Source organism: Perissodus microlepis, chromosome 4 (genome assembly GCF_051167445.1).
Source record: "Perissodus microlepis isolate ML-2025 ecotype Zambia chromosome 4, ASM5116744v1, whole genome shotgun sequence".
Classification (NCBI taxonomy): Eukaryota; Metazoa; Chordata; class Actinopteri; order Cichliformes; family Cichlidae; genus Perissodus; species Perissodus microlepis.
The window spans coordinates 6,779,994-6,806,381 of record NC_140464.1 but is presented as its reverse complement, the minus strand read 5'-3'; the positions used below and the strand labels follow the sequence as shown (position 1 = coordinate 6,806,381).

The 26,388-nt window shown below is 42.3% G+C and overlaps 1 protein-coding gene across 2 annotated transcripts in view; it reads right to left on the bottom strand.

Annotated features, from left to right (window-relative positions):
- asic2 (acid-sensing (proton-gated) ion channel 2) overlaps positions 1-26,388 on the bottom strand; it is a 402,072-nt gene that overhangs the window by 112,714 nt on the left and 262,970 nt on the right. Inside the window, exon 1 of one of the 2 annotated variants that reach the window (XM_084925295.1) lies at positions 11,850-14,093. The exons of the other annotated variant lie outside the window; for it this stretch is intronic. Coding sequence (XP_084781421.1) covers positions 11,850-12,542 — 693 coding nt within the window. The 5' untranslated portion in view covers positions 12,543-14,093. Of the gene's footprint in view, positions 1-11,849; positions 14,094-26,388 lie in introns of those variants that run through there. 2 annotated transcript variants of the gene reach the window in all.

Sequence of the window (26,388 nt, the reverse complement as noted above, 5' to 3'; positions counted from 1 at the left end):
TTTTTACCTATTTCCCTCTGACTTCCAAAACAACCACCTCTCCTCTCTGCCTCCCCCAAAGCAAAATGGACCCAAGGGACACGATATCAAAGGCTCACAGAAAGCCCAAAATGATAAAGCAGAAAGGGAGTCACACGCAGACTCATTTAGCTGACTACAGTCTGGTATTTCTAGGCTGAACATACAAAATGTGCTATTTTTTCAAGCTACTAAAAAGGAGGTGAGAGTCCAAAATTGAACTACTGACATACTGAGGTAAAGTTATAAAATATGGATTAAGCCAGACATCAATAGTATCCAGTTCAACTATCTATATGGGAAATGTGGACATAAGCAAGGAAGTGTACGCACAGGGTGTGAGTGAGGGAATGCAGCTTTGAGTGCTGGCTAAAGGCGCATCAGTAGAACCAGCTTTCATCAAAGATGCACAGCCTTAAAACAGACTGTCAGGAGAGTAGGCTGGTATCCTTCGTTGATTCTTCCTTCAAAGCATAATCTTGTGAGATTCAAGTGAGAACAAACATCTACTTGCCCTTTTAAGTCTGTTTACATTTGCCTGTGCTGTGGTCCTTCGTTCTCAAACCTGAGGTTAAAGGTGTCCTCAGAGAAGCCTGGTCTACAGCAACATTTGCAGGCTGTAGGAATTTTCAGACACACACACATCTGAGAGTCATCCAAAAAACAACCTCATACTGTTCACTACAGATCATCTAGGCTGAAGCAGCTTGGGAGTAACTGAACAAAGGTACAAGTAATAGAAATGGGAAAAATGGGGGGGGGGGAGCATTTCCTGGATGGAATAGTAACACTGTAGCATTCAAAAACGAGATTTAAAAAAACAATGGGAATAAGAAATGGCTGCTTTTGTCCTGAACATAAATGAGGTGGGCTGACACCAGAATCTTTATGATACACGAGTCTCTGATCAAATCAGACAATATTGTTATGCATATCCAGCGTCTGCATATAAGGGAATGCAGCATGATAAGAAGGGATGCAGCTAGGTGGGACTAAATATGTCTAACATGGCTGAATCTGCTTTTTTCCCCCTCTCCCAGAGCCAAGGAACTTTTATCTTCTAATGCCAAGACACATTTTGACCCGAGCCAGCTGATTTAAATCTAAAAAAACACAAACCATATAATGGAAGAAAGCAAGTTTAAAAAGAAGGTCAAAATTATGTACTCTATGGTCATTCTGTATGTCATGATAACTCCCTTAGGGGACTGCAGAGCCCTGAATCTCATATTCAGAACGTGAAATCTGGAATGTACCGTATGTGGGATGTAATAAGTTGGAAATATGTTCTTGGCCTGTTTCCAGCATGTTAGAAATTATATATATATTGTGCAGTGCCAAATTAATTCCTGTATATGTGCCTCTTAATACTTAATTAGGCTTTTAGGGTAGACTGTGGATTCAAAAAGAGAGAAGGTGTGAAGTTTAGAGTGCCGCTGTGAGGAAGAAAACATGCAGCTACGCCATTCTCTTCACACTCTAATAGCATCTTATGTGTGTGTGCATGAGTGTGTTTTTGGCTGCATGGGTTGACTGCTGCCCTGTCATATGATAAGAGACTCCTATGAGGAGAACCACACAGAGCCACTATCACATGCTGGGAAGCCCATATTAGTGTCAGTGCCGTGCCTGCTGCTGAATGATCCACCCCGTCTGTGCGTGATTTTGTTTTCTTCAAGCACTAACCGGTTGTTTATATGATTGATTCTAACACACGGGCTGTTACTGCTGTACTTTGTTTTAACAGAAGCAAAGGATCAGAAAGAACTGCAATCTGATTAAATTCTTACATAGACAAGCAGAAGTAGATGGCTTGTAATGATAGATGTAGCGATACCGAATGACAGCAACATCAGGAAGAAGGAACACTAGAAGCTAGAGAAGTACCAAGGGCACAGAGAAGAGCTTGAGAAGATATGAAGGGTGAAGGTAACAGTGGTCCCAGTGGTAATCGGAGCAATAGGTGCGGTGGTTCCCAAGCAAGGTGAATGGCTCCAGCAGATCCCAGGAATGACATCCGAGATCTCTGTCTAGAAGAGCGCAGTCCCCTCAAGCTCCCAGGGTAAAGGACCCGAGCTTGAACTGCCCGCTGGGGCGAGAGGAGAATGTATATATATGTGTGTGTGTGTGTGTATAAAACTACCCACTCTTGTTCTTATAAACTGTGACTCAAACAAATGCTACTACAACAATTACCACTCCCGATACAATGAAAATGTGAATCAGTTGTTGCATTAAAGAAATGCATGAGCTGTGTTGGCAATTTGTTTATTCCTTGTTCTGATGTAAATGACGCAGAGTCAAATTAATTCACTTGGGTAATTCTCTTTGTCAGGGAAATGGAAAAAATGTTGGGTTGGTTTCATATAATCTTATAATAATAATTTTTTTGACTTGTAAAAAGTGTTTACATAAACTTACAAGTTGGAATATTGTTTTTGAATTTCCCTGCAAGGTATTTTGATCATTAAACGACTAACTCTGTAATCACACTTCAGAGTTTTTGATAAGCCCTCCTGTTGTGGCATAATTAGACATTTTAAGTTCACCTGTCTCAAAACCCATAAACACATCTAATTATGCTGAGAAAATCTAATGAGTTTATGGAATGTTTTAGTGTGGGTGGCACTTTACAAAAGCTGGAGTACTATAAACATAAATTGTAATGTAAGGAAATCAAAAGCATGCTGAGCACAGTCCAAAAAGAAAATGCCTGTGATGTGATGTAGAGATGATGTCGGTGTGTTTCACAGGGGGGACTTTGGAAAACTGAACTGTCTCTTGGACTTCTGAAATGCATTTAATATTCTTCTTACATTTTGTGCTCTGAAATTAAAATATACAGAAGTGCAATGTAATGCAATCTGATAAAACATCCCTGCAATAACATCTCACCTTTGCAAAGCTTAGAACATTTAGTGATTGTTGACTTTCTGTCACAGAGTTGTTGATGCAACTGTAGGGTAATCTCTGAGACAATGTTACCAGTGTAGCCTTTGCTTGTGTTGTACTACACAAAATGCTGGATCTCATATAATGTCCATTAGCACTGAACTATTTGGCCATTTTGTATGTGCACAACACGGAGATGGTGCTGCAGGTGGGTGTTTCTTGCCCAAAGGTGCTCACAGTGAATATAGATTTAAATCATGGGCGTAGTTGTATGCATATCTTTAGAGCAGAATTTGTGTATGTGGAAAATGAGCTGGAAAATGGTGAAATGTTTTAAACTACACACTTTTTAAATACTGCAATCACTGCATGTGTCATCACTTATGTGCTGTATAAATGTTAAATATACTAAACACATATTGTGCCTTTAACCTTAACTACATCCCAGCTAGCGCTTTAAAATGGAATTCTTATTCACAAAAGCGTGTCAGCACCGAGCACTGAGAGGAAATTTGGGTTTAACGTCTTTCCTGATGACATGTCTCGAAGTGTAGAGCCTCGGGATCAGACCGACCCTGCCATTACTTGATATACCGCTGCTTCAGTCACAGCCTCCTAAGAGAAGCTCAACAACGCAAATGTTTTTCTTAGCAGTATTACAAAGAAAGACCATGTGAAGCTCATTTGCTGGAACTCACACCCTTTATAAGGTGTAGTGGAGACTGGACACAGATTCTGCTAATGGTATTCATGGAACAGAACAGTATCCATTAGCTCTCTATTTCAAACACTAACCTTTTACACAAGTTTTGTGGTTTATACATTGATGCGACCTTATGAATACTAACCATGTATAATCTTTTCATCTGCATTCAAGGCATGCATTACGCTGGCAGATTAAGGTGACTGTTCGTTGTGCTTGCAGTCAAACAGCTACTGGATGCCGCCTGCATCTAGTGGCATATCAATGACCCGCGCTGTGGCCATTCATACACACAGTACTATTATGGTTTTTAATGTGGAACCTGGAAGTTGGAGCTCATGAAACCACTCAGGCCATCTGTTCTGAAGAGGGAAATTGGACTGGTGCTGAGGAGCATGGTTAGCACCAGGCCACCTGTGTTAATGAGATTGCTCTCGTTGGAGCTGAAGCTTCCACCTGACTCCCACTATTGTTTACTTGAAGCCAAATCAATAGCTCATGGTCTTACTTTGTGGAATTCTACCGAAAAGGTCTGTGACAAACGAAAGCAGGAGAGACCAGCATTATTACCTGGATGTGCTTAAAACTCAATCAGGGGCCTCTTCAGGCTCAGTGGAGATTGACGAGGCTTTGTAGGTGGCTTCGCAGGGCCCTCTGCAAATACGCCTCTTCATTGTGTTTATAGGCTCGGTGTGGAAAGTAAAAGAGGAAAGTCAAAAGGTGGTGCAGATCTCAGGTTTTCCCAGACAGACAATAAAATTGCAAATAATTAGAGCTCCAGAATGAAAATGGAAGGTTCAGCTGAAAATAGCCCCAAGACAACTGCAAGTACATCTACTGCCTAAATAAAAAAGTGAAAAAAAAAACCCTATGATGTTCACAAACTTTCTGTTTCAGCTCAAAAACAATAAAAATAGAAATATTATTTTGCAAAAAGTAGTAGTTTACACATTCACATAAGAAATAAAATATTCCCAGTTTGATCTTGGGAGTAGACAATTCTCTTTGGGGATGTTTTCAGAAAGGCCATCTAGTGATATGTGCCAGTCAGGGTTCAGGTCCAATCATAGCCCAGAATCAGCTTTTCCTGAAGTCATCAATGGCCTAAAAATCAACAGTGCTGCTTTTGACTCTGCCGATCATGACTTGGGCTTTATGATTCAGTTGGTTTAATAGGTCAGGTTCTTGACTGGCTCTCGTCAAACCTAAAGGGTTGAGGTTTTCATTTTCAGCAGTTGTAGATCTGCACAAATAAAAATTAAATCAGGGATTCCTCAAGTGTCTGTCTTGGTTCATTGCTCTTTAATCTTCGTATGCTTCCAGTTGGTGCTATCATAAAGAATCATAACACAGCCTACCATTCTTATTCCGCTGATTAGACAGTTGTACCTGTCCTTTTATGACGATCTAACGCCTGTTTACTGCATTGGTGGCATTATTTGCTGAATATCTCAAAGTTTTTAGAACTGAACAGAGGCAAGACAGTGAGCAAGTCAGGAACCTCTGCATTATTTTAGACAGTGATCTCAGGTTTGATAATCATATTGATAAAATTAGCAGAAGTGCTTTCTATCACTGAAAAAATCTAACAAAAATAAAACTCAAAGAGACTGAGAAATTGGTCTTGCTTCCATGTCGGGCAGGTCAGATTATTGTAAACATTTATTTGCAGGACTCTCCAGATCATCATTAGGACAGACTCCTTATAAGTATGCAAAAATATTGTGATCCCTTCATTGCCTCCCAGTGCAATACAGATGCTTGAGCTTTAAAATACTTTTTTTCATTCACAGAGCTTTTCATGGTTTTGTTCTCCAGTACATATCAGACTTGCTTACTGTTTATAACCCAGTCAGACCTCTCATGTCATCAGGTGGAGATCCTTTGTTATTAGAATCAGATCCAAGTGTGCTGAAGGTGCTTTCAGCTACTGTGGTTCTGTTCTTTGGAACAAGCTGCCTGTTGACCTGAGATCAATTACATTTGTGCCGACATTCAAAAACAAACTCAAAACCTCTTTGTTCACACAGGCTTACACTCAATAGCTGAGTGTGTATTTTAAGTTTTATTTTGCCGTTTCACTGCCTTAAGGCATTGTAACCCTACACAGGTTTTGATGCTTTTATTCTTTTGTGTTAAACACATTGAGTTTATGTGTAATGAAATGTGCCATATAAATAAAATTGGATTGCACTGAGCAAATTAAACATATCTGTCGTTGATGGCCACAGAACATCTACATGTAAGCAAATCAGTATTTTTTTTCTTGTTAAAGCAATTTACCTTTATATAGATCTAAATTCTGTCTTATTTGTTACATGGTGAACCTAACGCTACAGACAGTTACACCTTTAATGTCAGCAACATAAACACAGAGATGCAGAAGTCTCCAGTGTGAATTCAACTAGCTCAGTAGAAAACAAAGTTGCAAACGTGAGATCACATGTTTTGGCCTTGAGATATTTTTGTTTTGGTTTGTTTGCTTTGTTTTATTCTAATCAATAAAAAAACAGACAAACACTAACTTTCTCTTGTTAGAAAATCTAGCAAGGATGACTTTACATCAACATGAAAATGAATCTAAAATCTAGAAATCTGGATCTGGAAATCTAATCTAATCTAGAAATTACATTAATCACCAGTTTAAAATCAAACAAACACACAGAGCTGGCTGTTTTTTTGGCTTCCATCTATTTTGTTTAATTTTGTAACCGTCATGTCACCAAACTGATGCAAGCACGGATGCTGCTTACACGTATATGTGCAATACCGAATTAAAGTATTGTGAAGGACATTATATTTACTATTACTTTAATACATTTTTGGGGAAAAAATCTTTAATGTAAGCAGAGAAAACAACAAACATTAGAAAATTAGCATTATAATGAAGCACGTTTCTGTTAAGAGGTCACATAAGACAAAGACACTAAACAGAGGAGCAGTTAAAGCCATCGTCCGTTACACCATGCCTGACCCACAGCACCAATAGAAGATTATTAAATTTGTCATGTGCAACCCTGAGCAGACATCTACTAAACACAATGAGGAGATGAGGCTAATGAAAAATTAAAGTATGCTTAAAAGATTACTGCTAAAATTCACAAGAGACCTTTAGATTTCACCAGAGCAAAGGATTTGTGTTTAAATCTTTTTCTAAAAGGAACCTGGGTTTCCTTTTTTAATGCAGTTGAATGTCACACTAAACTAAACAACTACCTTCCTGAGCAGATTTACAAAAACAAAAGGATTTAGGGTAAGCTATGTCTATGTTATATCGTGAAGAGGCAAACGTATATAATCAACTTCAAATTTAGGCATCGAGAAAACACAGATTATAGTTGCTTTGTGGTGCTGAGCGGCATGCAGAGGAAGCTGTAAGGTTGCTAAGAATAAACAAAAACAATAAAGTTGCTGTAAAGCCAAAACAACGAGCTGAAAGACTCTAAACTGTAGATGCAGATTTAAAAGTAGAATATACCAGCTCTAAGAAAAACTTGGACTCATTAATATTTGATACATGTACTGCATAATTCACAATTCAAAAACACGTATGAACCTCCTCAAGTCAAACCCCACGGGGGGGGAAGGGCAGTATTAATGTGGGTCTGCAGTTATGAGATTTCTACTGAGATAGAGTTGATACATTACAGTGGGCAGACAGGGAGGTTCACCTTTTTTCATTCCCTACTTGGAGTATGATTAGGTGCTACTCTCCAACTCCAAGCAATGTTTAATTTGTCACTGCAGGTGCAGTTATCTTGTCCTTGATGGAGCTTTTAAATGTATGGTGGAGATGTATATCTGCTCATCACAGGAAGTGGCTCTGTTACCTGGGATTTGATAAGGTATCAGCTACTCCCACTGAGGATGCCGAGAACAGTTTGCTTGGCCTTTGGCATGTTTCTCCAGATCTGTCATCCCCCACTATTGGGACTAGCTGTGGGGTGGCTGAGAATACATCAGTATTGGAGATGTGGGAGCAATACAGACCACCATAAATCACAGCATGGAGCTAAGAGATTTATTGATTTGCCAGCTTTCTACTAGTTCGCTGTGATGCAGTAGATTTAGCACATGAAATCCTGCTGCTAGGGCAGAATTATGGGAACCATTTGTATTTGCGACCTGATCAACTAGATGCTTTTTTTTTTATGCCATCACTCACTTCCAACTTCTTGTCATACCTTTTTCCTTCCTCTCCCACTCAAACCAGAGGCTGCCTGGCAGTTCAAAGGTTCCTCTGTACTCTGTAATAACCAACACATATTAAAACTGCATTTCCCACTTCTTACTAAGACAGTTTTTACACACAAAAGAAAAGAGCTCTCTCATGTTTATTTAGCCACAAATCTATGTACGTGTACTTCCTATGTCTTGTTTAATCTAGTTGTTGCATCTTTTTTGGTCTTAGAGCGACACTGCTTTAAATACAGTGATAATGAATAGGCCTCAGGGAGTCTTTGCTGACTTGTAGCAGCAGGCTAATGAGATTAGCAAAACCACTGAGGCCCGTTAACGCCATGAGGCCCACTTTAAGGTACAACAAGATGAAAAAGAAAACAGGACTGGAGCATCAATGTGATCTGCAGAGAAACTTATCATTAGCTGGCGTAGTATCCATGTAATAACTAAATAAGGAAACTTACATGGTGAAAAATATGCGCTAATTGTCTCGCTTGATTGGGGATCAAACTGTGCTAGCGCTGCATCGACCTAGCTCCTTATGGTTTCTGCCTTTTGGATTTACTGGTATGGAGAGAGATTGCACAGATTGAGTCTTTATGTTTGGACATTTGTATGTTGTGAAAGCAAGAAAATCATTCAGCTTGGATGAACTGCTGCTTGAACAGTTCACATCCTGAATGGATTCAGTATCAAAAGATTTGCATTGTTATATTGCAATCAACCAACTGAATGCTTCTCCTTGATATCGATAGTAGCAACGAGCCCTTTCTACTGCTGCAAATATTTCAAATATCTGAATTTAAACCAGAAATAATATGTATTTGTCTTTACTGCAATCATCAGCATTCTTAAAAAAATTAATGGATGGCTTGGGGCATGGTTCTGATTGCACACTTAACTTGCATGGCAGCAGTCTGATGTGCTTTGTCCTGTTTCTGACAGAGGACAAAAAGACAGAGTAAACACAAAGTTCAGCGTGACAAATAAGTAAAACTAACGAAAACTAGTTTGATTGTAATGCACACACACAGAAACAACAAGAGATGTGTGCGATTAGTCAGCTGGATGATTAATACAATTGGCTACAGCAATTATTCAAACTTTATTAATGCACAACTTAAGTTCACTCTTTGGTCTAAGATGCTATGCAGCCACTCATCACTAGTTGGAGCTACAGCTATTTCACATGGCAGCACCGCTCTCCGTCCTTCTTCGTCCTGGAAGTTCTAAAATACACCAGGGTGGAAAATAAGAGATGATACCATCGTGTGTCTGTAGATAGAAAATGGGTGTATGTCTACTAAAATGGCATGTAAGTGCATTCAAAATGTGATTTGGTAAATGAGCTGGTTCTTATAAAACGCTTTCCTGCTCTACCTGAGGACTGAAATCGCTTTATATTTTGAGTGTCATTCACCCATTCACACACATTCATTTGAGCACTTTTTATAATATTCACCCTTGCCCAAGTTGCTCATATTGGAGAGCAACTTGAGATACTTTTTTCTTAAGGACACTGTGGCATGCATACTGGAATGGGCAGAGATTGACCCATTAACGTTCCAATTGGCAGATGACCTGCTCTACCTCCTGAGCTACAGCCACCTCTGGTTATTGGTTATTTAAGAATGTAACTAATGGTTTCAGATGGCTCTTCAATCTCTGATATTGTTTTATCATTTAACACACTCCTTGAACATCCCTAAAATCTATTTTCCCCTTAACCCTAAGTTTTTTTTATAATCTGTGCTTTACTGTAAGGAGGGTTCGAAGCAATGCAATTATGCTGCTTTGTTTCTCAGCTTTTGTTTCTAAGGCTGCATGGCAAGCCATGTAAGAGCTTAAACAAACTAAAACTGAACTTGTATTAGACAACAAGAACAACTAAAAAGCTATTCATCTCTGAATCTCATTACTGAAGTGATAATGATGATGATGGTCTGCTCAGTTCTATTCAAAAGCATAAAGAAAGAAAAACACAGTTAGCTATAGTTTTCTTGTTAAACACAACAACTGTAACTCACTGGGATTTTTAGTGTAATTGTGATTATACCACCTGAAATGTCCTGCCAGTCTGACATTATTGATGAATAAGGAAAACAAAACTAGCAACACATCATGCCACGATCTAAAGAAACAGCTTTAGACAACAAACTTATTGATATCTATCACTCTGTAAAGGGATACTAAGCCATTTCTAAGCCTTTGGGACTGCAGCGAACCAATATCCACAAATGAAGAAAACTTGGAATACTGGTAAACCTTTGTAGGATTGGCCACAGTGTTTTGAGTCCATGCTAGATACCATGTTAATTAACTAGTTATTAGGTTTAGGTTTAGGAGGGCAATCACTTTTTCACACAGGGGCAGACAGGTATAGGTTGAATTTAACTGAACTGTATCTCTAAAAGTTTCATGTTGAACCTGTGGTAAAATGTTCTCCATTAGAAGAATCAGCATTAAAGTAAATTAAAATCAGGGGCGATCGTGGCTCAAAGAGTTGGCAGTTCGTCTTGTAATCGGAAGGTTGCCGGTTCGAGCCCCGGCTCGGAAAGTCTCGGTCGTTGTGTCCTTGGGCAAGACACTTCACCTACCGCCTACTGGTGTTGGCCAGAGGGGTCGATGGCGCAATATGGCAGCCTCGCCTCTGTCAGTCTGCCCCAGGGCAGCTGTGGCTACAACTGTAGCTTGCCTCCATCAGTGTATGAATGCGAGAGTGAGTGAATAGTGGTATTGTAAAGCGCTTTGAGGGGTCCCGAAAAGTGCTATATAAATGCAATCCATTATTATTATTATTATTATTATTAAAATAAACTGTTGTAAAGAAAGCATTACCTGACATTAACCTGAAACCTGAAGCCTACACTACCCACAATGACACTTGACAATCAACTGTTCAGTCAGAGCACTAATGCAGCACTAGTAGCAGTAGTAAATGAAAAGTCTTTGGTAACATAGATCTGATAAATTTACTTCTTGTCAGATTTGTTGTCTTCATTCAAAACCAAAATGATAGCAATTAAGACAGTAATGCTACCTTCTTCTAAAAGAAGGAATCTATGTCAACACATGGCAAATGACTAATATTCCACCTGCTATATGTACTCCTCAAGACCTCAAATTAGACTTTGATAAAATCTGTGGAGTTCTAACTGTTTTCTTCAGCTTCACATTCAGTATACACCATGCGCTGTATGTGATGTTTTGTCTTGGTTCCTTTTGTGTGGGTTATTATTTCAATTTATTGCAGTAAAAGCAGACAAAGCCACTAATGATGTCAAAAAAGTCTAAACTAAAACCTAAAAAGTAAAATCCAAATATATTTAATTGTCACCAGTCGAAAAAAACAACTATAATTACGCTCACTATGGATTTGTTTAGATTTGTGTGCATTTCATACAGATACTTAATCCTTTCTCCTTCTGTTTCCAACACTAAGTACATAGTAGAAAAGGGAAAAAAAGACAAAAAAGTTTAAAACACAGCTTGAGCTTCAACATTTCCACAGAGAAAACATCTGCCATGGTTCAAACATGGCAAGGGAGCCCACGAGAGAGTGTGGGCACAGAAATCCACCAAACTCACATCCGCAGAGAAAAAGAAGATGAGTGATCAGACACAGAGGCAGTAAACTAACCTGGGGCAGTACTGTTAAAGAACATTTTTGATATGTAGGGGTCGTTTAATAGCCATTCTTGCCCACAAGCCGATAATTAGCCCATTTCATCTGTGTTAATGTATGATAATGGCTACTGTCATGCAACTTCCTTAACAAATCTTCTGAAAATGCATAAACTCATATCCCTTGGTTATTTTCTTGGCCAAGAGGTCTGGCGGTGATTTAATAAATGCAGAAAATGATGTTCAAACATTTTTATGATGACCAACAAAGTTTTAACAGCCAGTTATGTGTAAAATAGATTTTACAGTCTTATGTATTTAGGCTGACTACCGCAAAAGACGAGTTGCTTCAGCATGATGCAAATATTATTTTAACTTTTATACTGCAGTTTACGGTTTTCAGAAAGAAAAACACAAGAAGCCGACTTACAGAAGAGAAGTTATGAGCTCCACATGGCTCTCCTCTATATTTGCAGGACAGAAGCATGTCATCCAGTTGGTGGCTCAGTCTGTCCATAAACTCCAGGTTGGTCCCTTCAAAGTTTCTGGGTGGGAGAAAGAGCCTGAAGTCTGACAGTTTCTTGAACCAGGTGCGACGGTCCTCCTGAAGCAAGTCCAAAACCATGGGTCTCACTGTCCGGTTAGCAAGCAGCAGGCCCAGCCAGTGGCCAGCAAAGTACAGGTCACTCTTGGTGAGTTTGTAGAGGCGGATAGGGTTATTGTTACAGATAGTGACCGTAGGGAAAGCCAGTTCTTTGGCCCATTCAGTGTGGACTCGCGTGTATGTGGGAAAGGAAAGCCAGTGGAGTAAGCGGTTGGAGGACCAGGATAAAAGCAACCCTACAGAGGTGCAGAGTGCCAGAAGCCAGAAGGCCCTGCGGCCCACAGAGCCACCAGGGACGCAAATATGCCGCAAACCGTGTAGGCGTGTCCTTGACAGCAGAGTGGAAGTGACCTGGGCCAGAGTTGGCTTCGGATGAAGCCGCTGACGGCCTTTTCTGATCATGGCCGGGGATCCCCTCCGGAGACAGCGCCCTTCCAAGGCCATCGCTGTCCACAGTGCTCCTAAAGCCGCGGGAAAGGCTTCATTTCCCAGCCAGGCCTCAGGGGCTGGGGCCCACATGTAGCTCCAGGATAAATCCACTACTGTAATCCACACATGGATATGTGTTGGCCCTAAAAAACACTAAAGACCTATAGACTTTGAAGTGCATTAACACTGCATGCACACACACACAAAAAGTGACCTTACGAAAGCTGTGTGTTTTGAAGCTGCCTTCTCTTATTGGTGCAGGAGCTCTGTTGAACTGAGCAGCAGCTACTTGTTGGTCATTTCTCTTGGTCTCTCCATGTGAGAGCGCTCCAATCATCCAGCTCAGCAGGGACAGAAAAAAAAAATCAGCTAGGCAAATGTGCTCCAAGCAAGGTGTCTTCTACATGAATGACTCCAGCATCCACGGCAGTTAGGGTGACAGTGAACAAGAGAGGATGAGACAGAGAGAGCGAAGGCAAGAGGAAGAGGGAGGGGAGGAGAGAGGGAGAGAAGAGGACAGAATACAAAATACCACGGGCTTAGTACAGAGGACAAAAAACAAATGAAAGAAGGGAAGGTAATTAAAATAATGAGATGACAGAGGACAGAATTGGTTGGTGTGGTGCAGTCCGCAAGAAGAGCCGTGTTCCAGCGCTGTGGTTTGTCTTCTTTTGGGTTAAGCTTTTTGAGCTTCACAGGCTTGCAGAAGCATTCATCAGCCAGAGGCAGCAATCACTTCCTTGTCACTATTAAGTATGTGGTTTAATTGAATTCGCAAAAGTCTACGATCCTCATTTGTTTTCTTCTCCCACTTTCTGGTCTCACTTTTGGTGCCTTTAGTTCTTTCTGATGTCACTCATCCGCTCCTCGTCTGTCCCTGAACTCGGTTTTAACCAGTGTTATTAGGTCCTGCAGGTAAACACGAGACAGCTTCATCGTGCAGCGGACCTGCTTCTCAGCAGCGCGGCCACAGTTAGAGACGTACCACAACACACTTTCACATGGAGAAGGAGGCACTCATGCACGTACATGGACAAACACTCACAGCGGTTTCCTGCGGGAAACCAGACCAGAGATAATCTGTTCTGTCACACTCACATCTCAACATCTCTCCCCCCCTTATCTGTCTCCTGTTATTCTTTCTTCTTCCCCCCTAGTTTTTTCTCCCCCACTCACAGACAGGATCTCTAATCTCAATATTCCCCTCATGTCTCCGCTCCTCCTTCTAAAAATACTCTCTCCAAATCAAATCCATCAACTTGCCCTCATGCTCCTCCTCCTCTTGTCTTTTATGTCAGTCAAGCCCCGTAAGCTCGACCTCCTGTCGGGCACCCCCACCTCCTCCTCTTCTTCTTTTTCACTTTGTCCGAGCACTCCCTTGCTTTTCTTCCATCAGGAAAGGCTTCTGTGTGCGCTTTCCTCTCTCTGTGTCCTTGTCAGCTTCATCCAGCTCGCTCCCTCTCCCTGGTCTGAATGACTTCTCTCCTCTCTGTGATCTCTCTTTTTTCTCCCCCTCCCTCTCTCGATGTCTCTCACGCTTTTGCTTCTCTGTTTTGCTCTGCTTTTCAGGCAGCTTGTCCCCCCATTGCTCTTCTTCTCCTCCTCCTGCGCCACAGCTCTGTCCACGCAGCCGGTGAGCCCGTCACTGATGAGAGCGCCTGTCTCTCTCTGTGCTAACTTGCGCCGTCCTTCGCCCCCCTCTGTTTGTCTGCTGCTGCTGCTGAGCCACACAGCCTCAGAGCGATGAGAGGCTGCTGTGTGCATGCAGTGCACAAAAGCCACGCGTAGAAGCTCTTGTTCTCTGGGTTAATTTTTTTTATCTCATTCTTTTTATTCTGGCAATAGAGATTTTAAATTTGTTTGGAAAAACTGGATTGGAATAAAATGGGTTATGCACTCTTTGCCGACTTTAGCTTTGGTCTTTTAGCACTTTGTCTAGTAAAGGGACCGTCTTCCCTCAGCTAAGGACCTGCTCATTGAGATTCACTGGATTTTTCTCTTAACTTTAACTTGAAATGGTCCACTAAACCTTAGACATTTTAGTCTAGCAAAATAATAAGCGAAAAGAAAATTATATATACACATTTTTCTTTTGATTAATTCCATGCTGCTCTATTTCACGTACATTTGTCCTTGTTCCTTAACCTGAGATCTAAACTCAGGTTAAGGAACAACCACTGAATTTTTTGTTATTTCTTTTAATATCTCAATAGCAAAATTGACATGACCCAAATAGACACTAGTGCTATGAACTGAAAAAACTATGTATATCATTCATTTTTACACATATTTTCCATTTTTAATTTATTTGGTTCTTTGTAAGTAGCGCTGGTGGCCTCTGTAGTTCTATAAAGACAACGACCTTAATACATACCAAACAAGGCTGCATATTCAATTCTCTGAGAAAGCTCATTTTATTTTTCATAAAACATAGAGGCATAGTTCAGTCTTTGAGCGTGTCCTTTGTGGCTCTGAGCAAAACAACCTTCCACACAACAAAATGTTATCTTATTACCTCGTTTCTGATGTAAACCCACCTTTTGTACCATTTTTTTCCTTTTTTAATGGTGAAGGATTATTGCATTGCTGGTCTGCAAATATCACTTGCGCCAACAAGCACTCTCCGTTTAGGACAGTCAAGTTAAATAGCCTTCGTCAATATAAGTAAACAGACAGCTTCAGAGCCAACTCACTGTAAGGGCTCTTGTTCACCGAGTCCTGCAATGCATGGTTTTGTAAAATTCAAGGTTTCACTCATTAACATTCAGTAATGTTCTTGTGCCAATTATAGAGGAGACCATTTTCTCCCTGTGTGATGAAGGCTATTTTTCCATTTCATTTTAATTTTTTAGATTGCTTCATTAAACTCCCCTAAGCTACTCTCTGTTTCTACAGAAAAATGTAAAATAAAGCTCAGAATATAACCCCGTCTATATAATTTGTCAGAACCTGCAATGTGTGGTGGCTCTGAATAATTATCAGGATATTAGATCATTTTTGTAGTAGTATATAATAAATGCCAGAGACCAAACGAATGAATATAAAACGGTTTCTTGACATCACGGGGTGAATATCGAACTCCGCGTGTGGGTTTGACATGATTTTGACTGGAACCGTGTTGCTTTTTGCCGTTCAGCTGAAAGTTCTCGAACGCTGCTTGACAACTTCTTGTGATCTCATCTTTGAATGCGTAATGATAAGACATTTTTGTAACTTTGAACTATAAAGCCCACACATAAGTTTAAAGAAACATTTCAGGCTGTCAAGAGAAATTAGCACAGAAATCCAAACTGGCATGTGCTCGCATTTGCACACATAATGAAGCGCATCGTTCCCAAACAGCAAAACGTGCACTGTGAAAACGTTAAAACAGGTCCATGTATAATGCATAACCAGCAAAAATACAAAGAACAGGAACACAGTGTGAAATCTGGAATGTCAAATGCGTGCATGTATACGTATTTCTTCTAACGCCTACTGTATGCTATGGTGGAATGCATAAGCACGCACACATTCACTGCCTACAGCTAGAGGCAGAGGCAGCCTTCCAGAGCTTGGATCCACAGGCTGAATAATTAGCTTGGAGCCATAAAGAGGGTTTCTCAGTCCAGCTATGCAGCCAGTGTAACGAACAGCTCAAAGGCTCAATATATCCAATTTGCAATTCTAAAACATAAGGGAAATCACAGATTAATTAGGGACACAGCCAGCCCAAACATCAGATACAATTAGACCGCATTGTATAGCTGCAGCATCGTGGCATGTGAGTCCTATAAAATAATCCGATATGTTTTAGTCAAATGCACTGTCACAAGATCAAAGGCCACATAGTGGCAAACTGGCAGCGAGAGAGCAGCCTGTAAATACAAACCACAATTAAACATTCATAGATTCATGTTAATGAGGCCTAGAATGTTTCAGAAGCCTGCATTAAACACTTAATAGTTAAACAGGAACTCTGCGAGGTTGTAGTTGATTCACAAGAGGGCAAGCTCCACGCTGGCCTTGTTGGTGAATGCACAGGTGAGGCTGTGTCAAGGGCAAGCAGGACACAGGAGGCAAAGAAAAACAGTATACATGCGCTGGGATGCCATTAATCAAAACCCCAGCTTAATTTAAAATGTTAGCGGTGGCAGGCGAAGCAATCAGTGGCTTTTTCTGAGCTGTTAGACTTTTCCAAACTAACGGCAGCAACACTTGTCATCAAGAGAAAAAAGCTTAGCGGGCAGCTTCACTTTCCATCTTCCAGCTGGACCTAAAGCTTTTATTTTTTTAATACAAAGATAAGTCCCTGGGTAGCTATTGATTAAAACTTAAAGACTGATGTCTCATGGCAGCTCATTTAATCATCATTCCATCTAATAGTTGTTGTCAGGGTTCATAGAACCATCTAGAGATAGCTTCCTTTGTGATGTGACAGGTTTGGCTTGGACTTGTCTATCATCTTCGAGTCTGTGTCAAGGATAACAACATGTTGAGGTGTGGCGCTCATTTGTGGCCAGAGAACTGGCTGCAGTGAAATCCTCAGCACGTTCCCCATCAAAGAATTCATATACTCAAACAAAGGTAGTGAATGCTGCTGTGCTCATCAATTTAGCTTAATTGATTTAACCTTAAAACAGCTGCTGCCTTGCATTAACACGAAAAGTGTCTTTGATGTAGCTGATGCAGGCAAAACTGTCCTCCGGCATTCTTCTCCTGTAGAAGGCAGTCTCTTTGGTTTATAGCAACACCTGCTCTAGATATTTTTTGTGTGTAAAAATGAGCCAGACTAAACCTTTACAAAACATTTCTCTGTTATAGACCTTAGAGACACTTTCCAGAACTTTTTCAGTGACTTATTCTTACATTTATTCTTACACCCACTAAAATGCATTTTCTGTAAAACCTACAGTGTTCACACCATTTTTATCCAAGCAGTCACCCTTTTTCTGTTAATCAAAAAGACTGACCTCATTAGTAGTCAAAATCTTATCAGTGTATTTTTAAGCAACATTTCTTTTGCTCTATAAAATTCTGAGGATTAAGCTAAATAAATCTGATATGTCTCGGTTTTCTTTACTTTGTTTGTTTAGATAAAGTATGTCACTCTGTACAAACTGCCTCCATGTGCAGCAGCTCAAAAGACAAATGCTGGTGAGACGCTTAAAAACAGTAAACCGAGACAAACAAAGGAGACTGTAGAGCTGAAAGGACGTGAGATAAGTGGCAGTTATCTGTGGATTTGTTACCAGTAGCAACACCTTGAGATGAGATAAATAACTGGTCTATTTTTGAAGTAAAACACAAATCAGCACGTTACATAATTGAACATAAGCAATCAGTCTGCTGTGCCAAATTCAGAAAAAACTGGTTCTACTCAAGACCGACTATTGCAGAAGTTGCCCTTTGCACTCACCTGCATACTCATTTTGATTGAAAAGTCTGAGTCACATAGAGAATAATAGGGCGCATGGTGATCACCCTACCTGTAAACGGGCACAGCTGTCTGCTCTGTCGGGGCAGGAGGTGGCATCACTCAAAGAAAACCACCAAAAAAAACAGTCTCAGCAAGAAAACTGAACAGTTAGCAGCAGTGTTGGGTAAGTTACTTTAAATTAGTAACTTAGTTACATTACTAGTTACTTCTATCAAAAGTAACTCAGTTACTTCAAGTTACTCGTTACTTTCAGAGTAACTAGTTACTAGGGAAAGTAACTTTGGTTTTACTCAGAATTCTCTTGTTAATGTGTTTCTTCTGTAACTGGATACCCAGCCAGACTGCCAGTCTTCTAGCTTGCTTACTTGCCACAAGTGCACTGTGCCACCTACCAATAGAAAGGAAAAAATAATGTGCACATTTCCACGAGAGAAATCCCACGCCTGATTCTATCCTAGCCTGCTTTTTACATCCAACACAAAAACTGCAGTCGTGGTGCTTTCGATTGTACTCAGAACTCGGAAATTCTGCCTTCAGTTCGTAACTTCCCTTCAACTCATTCATGTCACCTAAAAGGTAAACCTTTTTCTCCATCACAGCTCTGATGATCCAGTAAGGACATCTCCTGGTTTCATCTTCATGTTTCCCTCTCATCACATAACCAAACCGATATCATGACCAGCAGGTTTACAGCTGTGGCTCCAGCCAACATCAGCTGATACTAGAAAGTAATATTAAATAAATTCTAACAACAGCTGATCAAGCTTAAAAGTGCTGCTGTTGTTTACCGCGACATCCGCTGGTTTCCTCTTTCTGGCGCAAAGTGGGTGATAAATAAACAAGAGAGAAAAGCCGATCAGCTGATCATTGATCAGTTTCATGATTGAAGTAGAAACAGGAGAGGGGGTGAGAGAATGAGAGAAGAAGAGGCAGCTGTGCAGCGTAAACACAGAATAAATCCAGCTTTGTGTCTTTTTCATTGTAGCTGAAGTCCGGGACAAACTGTGTTCCTTTTCACCTCAATACGAAACGCGTAATAGTTTCTCTGAATACGAGACGATTCCGTTTTTTACGGGACGGTTGGCAACTCTAATAATTAACCTTATGAACAAAATAAAGTTCAACATCAGTAACATAGCACCCACCCAGCTGTATAGAAACTCCGTCATGCTAGCTAGCATGCAGTACGAAAAAGTCAGCATAACGAAAATAAACTCCACCTAAACTTGGTTCATATCTGACCCAGATGGACTGCAGGTTATAACTTCTTACCTGAAGTTCAGTTCACCTGACACTCTCGGACCAGCGGCCGCTTCGGGTCTCTCCTCTTGCCTCCCTTTTCCTTCATCCACCTGCTGGCTTCCACCACTTGCTAATGTTATTGAATCTGTGGAAGCTCCGCGATAGCCACCACACGAAGTAACGAATAACGAGCCTATTTAAATCCCAGTAACGAGTAACGCGTTCCCGGTTTTGGCATAATAACTAGTTACCGTGCTCGTTACCACAATAATAACGTAGTTACTGTAACGCGTTACTTAATAACGCCTTAGTCCCAACACTGGTTAGCAGTGATGGAGATGCTGTAATTTAGCCTGCAGGCTGAAAAAGAAGCATCGTTTTTTGTGTTAAGAAAAAAACCACAGGAGCTCTGTTGCACATAGTCAGAAAGACTTATTTTAAAACTAGCTTTCTATACTGCGAATGACTTCAGCAACTGTCTAAAAGCAGCTCAACTTGCACATCCATCCATCCATCCATCTTCATCCGCTTTATCCGAGGCCGGGTCGCGGGGGCAGCAGCCTAAGCAAAGAGGCCCAGACCTCCCTCTCCCCAGCCACCTCCTCCAGCTTATCCGGGGGAACACCAAGGCGTTCCCAGGCCAGCCGAGAGATATAATCTCTCCAGCGTGTCCTGGGTCTGCCCCGGGGCCTCCTCCCAGTGGGACATGCCTGGAACACCTCACCCAGGAGGCGCCCAGGGGGCATCCTTGTCAGATGCCCGAACCACCTCAGCTGGCTCCTTTCGATGTGGAGCAGCAGCGGCTCTACTCTGAGCCCCTCCCGGATGGCCGAACGTCTCACCCTATCTCTAAGGGAGAGGCCAGCCACCCTTCGGAGGAAGCTCATTTCTGCCGCTTGTATCCGCGATCTCGTTCTTTCGGTCACTACCCACAGCTCGTGGCCATAGGTGAGGGTAGGGATGTAGATCGACCGGTAAATTGAGAGCGTCGCTTTTACACTCAGCTCCCTCTTCACCACGACGGACCGGTGCAGCGTCTGCATTACTGCAGCTGCAGCCCCAATCCGTCTGTCGATCTCCGGCTCCCTTCTCCCATCACTCGCGAACAAGACCCCGAGATACTTGAACTCCTCCACTTGGGGCAGGAACTCATCCCCGACCCGGAGTGGGCACTCCACCCTTTTCCAGCTGAGAACCATGGCCTCAGATTTGGAGGTGCTGATCCTCATTCCCGCTGCTTCACACTCGGCTGCGAACCGTTCCAGTGCGAGCTGGAGGCCCTCACCCGATGAAGCCAACAGAACCACATCATCCGCAAAAATCAGAGATGAGATTCTGAGGCCACCAAAGCGAAAGCCCTCCGCCACTTGGCTGCGCCTAGAAATCCTGTCCATAAAAATTATGAACAGAACCGGAGACAAAGGGCAGCCCTGGCGGAGCCCATCACCCACTGGGAACAAGTCCGACTTATTGCCGGCAATGCGAACCAAGCTCTTGCAACGGTTGTATAGGGATCGAATGGCCCGTAGCAATGGGCCAGACACCCCATACTCCCGCAACACCTCCCACAGGACACCCCGAGGGACACGGTCGAATGCCTTCTCCAAGTCCACAAAACACATGTAGACTGGTTGGGCAAACTCCCATGCACCCTCAAGTATCCTCGAGAGGATAAAGAGCTGGTCCAGTGTTCCGCGACCAGGACGAAAACCGCATTGTTCCTCCTGTATCCGAGGTTCAACTAGCGGACGAACTCTCCTTTCCAGCACCCTGGCATAGACTTTCACAGGGAGGCTGAGGAGTGTGATCCCCCTGTAGTTGGAACACACCCTCTGGTCCCCCTTCTTAAAGATGGGGACCACCACCCCGGTCTGCCAGTCCACGGGTACTGCCCCTGATCTCCACGCAACATTGCAGAGGCGTGTCAACCAGGACAGCCCTACAACGTCCAGAGCCTTCAGGAACTCGGGGCGGACCTCATCAACACCAGGGGCTCTGCCACCAAGGAGTTGTTTAACTGCCTCAGTGACCTCGCCCCCGGAAATTGGCGGGTCATTCCCCTCATCCCCAGACTCTGCTTCCTCCTCGGAAGACGTGTCAGTGGGATTAAGGAGGTCCTCGAAGTATTCCTTCCACCGCCTGACAATTTTCTCAGTCGACGTCAGCAGCGCTCCGCCAGCACTATACACAGTGCAGGTAGAGCACCGCTTTCCCCTCCTGAGACGCCTGACGGTTTTCCAGAATCTCTTCGAGGCAGTCCGAAAGTCTTTTTCCATGGCCTCTCCGAACTCCTCCCACACCCGAGTTTTTGCTTCAGCCACTGCCCGAGCCGCATTCCGCTTGGCCTGTCGATACCTGTCGGCTGCCTCCGGGGTCCCACAGGCTAACCAAGCCCGATAGGGCTCCTTCTTCAGCCTGGTGGCTCCCTTCACCTCTGGTGTCCACCATTTGGTTCGGGGATTACCACCACGGCAGGCACCAACCACCTTGTGGCCGCAGCTCAATGCAGCAGCTTCGGCAATGGAGACGCTGAACATGGTCCATTCGGACTCAATGTCCCCAGTCTCCCTCGGAATGCTGTTGAAGCTCTGCCGGAGGTGTGCGTTGAAGATCTCGCGGACTGGGGCCTCTGCTAGACATTCCCAGCACACCCTCACTACGCGTTTAGGTGCACCAGGTCTGTCCAGCGTCCTCCCCCGCCACCTGATCCAACTCACCACCAGGTGGTGATCAGTTGACAGCTCAACCCCTCTCTTTACCCGAGTGTCCAGAACATATGGTCGCAGGTCTGGTGATACGATTACAAAATCGATCATCGACCTACGGCCTAGAGCGTCCTGGTGCCACGTGCACTTATGGACACTCTTATGTTCGAACAGGGTGTTCGTTATGGCCAAACTGTGATTAGCACAGAAGTCCAATAACAAAGGCTGGGTACTCCGAACTGCCACTCGGCGCATAAGCGCAGATGACAGTCAGGACCCGTTCCCCGACCCTAAGGCGCAGGGAACAAACCCTCTCATCCACCAGGAAAAACCCCAACGTACCGGCAGCAAGCCGAGGGGATATTAGAATACCCACCCCAGCCCGCCGCCTCTCACCAGGGGCAACTCCAGACTGAGACAGAGTCCAGCCCCTCTCCAGGAGACTGGTTCCAGAGCCCAAGCCATGCGTAGAGGTGAGCCCGACTATATCTAGCCGGTACCTCTCAACCTCACGCACTAAGTCAGGCTCCTTCCCCACCAGAGAGGTGACATTCCATGTCCCCATTGCCAGTCTTGGCAGCCGGGGGTCAGTCCGCCAGGGCTTCCGCTCCTGGCCGCCACCCGGCACACAATGCACCCGACCCCTATGGCGCCTCCTGCGGGTGGTGGGCCTGCGGGAGGATGGGCCCATGTCTCCTCTTCGGGCTGTGCCCGGCCGGGCCCCATGTACTAAGGCCCGGCCGCCAGACGCTCGCCCTCGGGCACCCTCCCCGGGCTTGGCTCCAGGGCGGGGCCCCGGTAACCCTATCCCGGGCAGGGTAAACTGTTCCCTCGATGTTCTTTTCATAAGGGTCTTCTGAATCGCTCTTTGAAACTTGCACAGTAGGTGTTAAGTTGAGATTAAATAATGTTAAATTGCATGAAGCCCTAATGATATCTGTGGGATTGATAATAAAAACACACAATTGTAGTGCAAAAAGAATATTAAGAACACATTTAGAAACCTAAGAATAAAAACTGAGCCCAGCTATTATTTAATCAGAATTTTGAACTCGTTTATTTTATTAAATGTACGTATTATATTTTTCTTTGTCAAAATTAGAGAGAAATAACTGAGGGTTACTAGCTCCTCGCCGGCTAATGAAAAGCAGATTTACTTCATTTTCTGCTAAATCAATAGAGGTGGAAGTGGAATGACTCCAGCCCTGATGGCTCGAGGGTGGCCTGGAGGAACCCACAACGCCGGTGCTGTCGATCGCCCAACATTACAGAAACAAACTGTGCTGAACATGATCACCTCTATTTTTATTAATTGTCAGTGGTCACAGAAACATAACGAGGCACAGCTCAATAAAAAGAGACCACTGATGTTAGGTTTCACCTGCTCGTTCAATATACTTATGCCACATCTGCTGCCACTGCTAAATGTTTTTAATTGATTCTCCGCATCATTAGGGAGTAGATTATGATGTTCCATATATCTTATATAACACATCAATTTGTCTGACTGATTTTGTTGCTCATTTTCAAAACCACAACTTATTTAAAATAAATCAGGAATTTTATAGCACATCATTAACATTGTACTCTTAGACTGCTGGAGTAAAGTGGACAGAATCTGACAAATCCTTCCACCTACATTACCAACAACGAAAGCTGACACCTGCAGCTTAGTCAGGCGTTCATATTTGTAATGCTAATAGTGGTTAATGAAGCCTCAAGTTGGTAAAGCTTCAAGTTGCTAAAGCCTCCAGCAGAGATAAGGTGTGTGGGACTGACCAAGACCTGTCAACAAACAGTAATGTGAAAAATCAGATATTATCCCCCCAGTATCCATAATTTTATACAGTCACTGAACCTCTTCGTAGTTGTTATTCATACGGATTCTGTGCTACCTCCAAAATCAGCTTCTCGTTTGAGGACAAAGGGAGCAAGCCAGGCAAACACTATCCTTTTTTTTCATCTGCTTCATGGTTGATTAGGTTTGTTTTCATGCTGCTGCTCTTTTTTATTAAACTACCACCACCTTTTTTGATTTAAAAATAGCGGGAAGCAGCTGCTTTAGATCTATCCTCACACCTGGCCCACATTTAGACAGAGCAGAAGGACATTTGAAAGCTGACGAGCAAGTAGTTACAACAAAAAAGGGGACGGTGCTTAAAATGTGGGCGTGCACATGTCTCAATGAATGTCCCAGTTTTAATAACCCCAAAAACTGGTGTGTCATTCATCCAGCTGGACTCCAGTCCCCATGATTACACAATCAGCTTCAGTTACACTTAGAATTTTCCCCAACTGACACTAGCTAAACACTGTCTGACAGGTTGGCAGCATCCCAGCTCCACTCTGCAAACACACTCCTAACCTTTATGACTCCCTGCGGCCATCCACACACTTTGATAACCCCGGCCATGATTCAGTCTGCACACCAAAGAATCAACAGAAAACAATTGATGTCTTACCCTGGGATAAACTTAACACTAAAAGCATTCCTGTTTCCATAATTGTTGGAGCATTGCTGGAAATTGAATTAAATGCAAAAAGACATAATGTGCAAGTCATTGAAGTTCTATATTCAACTGAATTTTGTACAGTTTGTTTTTATAATGCATTAAAATAAATTGGTTAGCAGTGGTAAATGGTACATGGACTGATTCTTATATAGCGCTTTTCTACTCTCCCGGAGTACTCAAAGCACTCTAGTGGTTTGACATTGTCTTGCAGAAATAAGCAAGGCCTTTCTTAAAGACAATTATGTGACATCATGTTACTCAAGCCTGTCCACAAAGCTACATAATGCTTCTTCTCTTTAATTTGCATGATATGGTACTCTTGATTTTCAAACAGACTTTCAGATTTTGTGTATCCAGATGGCAATGGCAGCATTACTGGCTCTTGTTTGGGTGCTGGTAGAGTTCTGACTTGCATTTGTGAACAATCTTTGCTCACTGAACATAAACACACATTTTCAGAAGTGTTACTGAAACATTGCTGTGAGCCATTTAAGAATTGTGATTTACTTATTTATTTTTATGCATTTTTTAAGGAGTTCTTAGAGGTCTTAGCTAGTAGATCATGCTCATTCAGTACTGGGTTTTTGCCTTTTCCCTTATAGATAATTGTCTGGAACTGTTACTATCAGTTACTACAATATGACAGTATCTAGAGATTATCAAGTTTATGATGGAAATATTTTCCTACACAAGCTTAAAAAAGAAGAACCCATTCTTATCTTTACTTCTGAAAGACTGAGATACTCTGGTATACTGTATTCAGTTCTGATACCGACACAGTTGACTTTTTCACAACTTTTCCACTCTTTTGTTGTATAGGGTGTGAACGGTTATATAACACTGCCCAGACCTGTTGGTAGAAATAGTAATGGGGGTAACTTTAGGTCAGTGAAATCTAATTTACAATGTTTGTTTCTGCCATAACACTTATTGAGCACCAACTGCTGGCTGTTATGCAATAAGCAAACTATTTTAATTCTACCTTTTTACAAAATGAGGGTACTTAAATTTGCATTATTTGCATCGAAACTGATGGGGAAATCTACAAATGAAATCAGCAAGTCTAGCTGGGTTCTACGATGGGTTTGTCTGTTTTTTCCCGTTATACTCACTTTGCAAGTTACCCATGAATCAACACTTAAACTTTGCATGTCACGTGTTTTTCCAGGTGAAATTACTTTGTTCTTTTTTTTAAGATAATACAGTCCATAAGCACAAATTGAATTAATAAAGTAACACTATCATGAAAATAGGCAGAGTGTCTGAAGGCAGTCACAAATATGTGCAACAAATAAGGCTAAAACTTTTCTCTTTCTTGCTTCGGGCAACTAGCAAACATTAAAAACTCTCACCATGCACGCTCACAGCTTCTTGAGTGTGTCAGACTGTGACTCGGTAGTTATCAGCTTGCTCTTGTACAAGTTTAACAGCTGGTAAAGATTAGCATGTTGGTCCTTTGAGCTCAGACAGCTGACTGTTCATGAGAGACATCACTCTGCTGCACATTTAAGATGGCTGGGAAGACAGAATCTGCAGCTTTGACACATAAAAATCTTGTTAAATCAAGAATTGAATTTCCAGCTGTTTTTTTTTTTCTCTTCTGATTGGCAGGAATTCATGAAGTACACCAAAAGCAAAGTTTCACTTGTGTCACTATAGGCCCCGGACCCCACCCGCCCCCTGCAAAAAAAGAAAAAAAAGTCCATCATGTTTACGTACAATTAGCATCCAGGTGCAAATGTATCATTCCCTTACTAATGATACAAGTCTCACTGCAGCTTTGCTTGCCATCTTTCTCTTCATTTTTTTTCTGATCATTTTTCTTACAACAGGATTTGTTCCAGGGTTTCCATGGTAACACTGGCTACAGCTTAACTAACAGAATGACCAAAGACTGAACGTGGCGACACTCGGGGTTAAGGATCTACGTTTTTCACCTTTACTAAAAATAAAGCCAATTAAATTTAAAATGAACCCATCCTAGTCTAGGATCTTAATAACAACAGAAAGGATAAAGAAAATCTCTGTTAGGGAATTGAAAGCTCAGAGCCGAGACT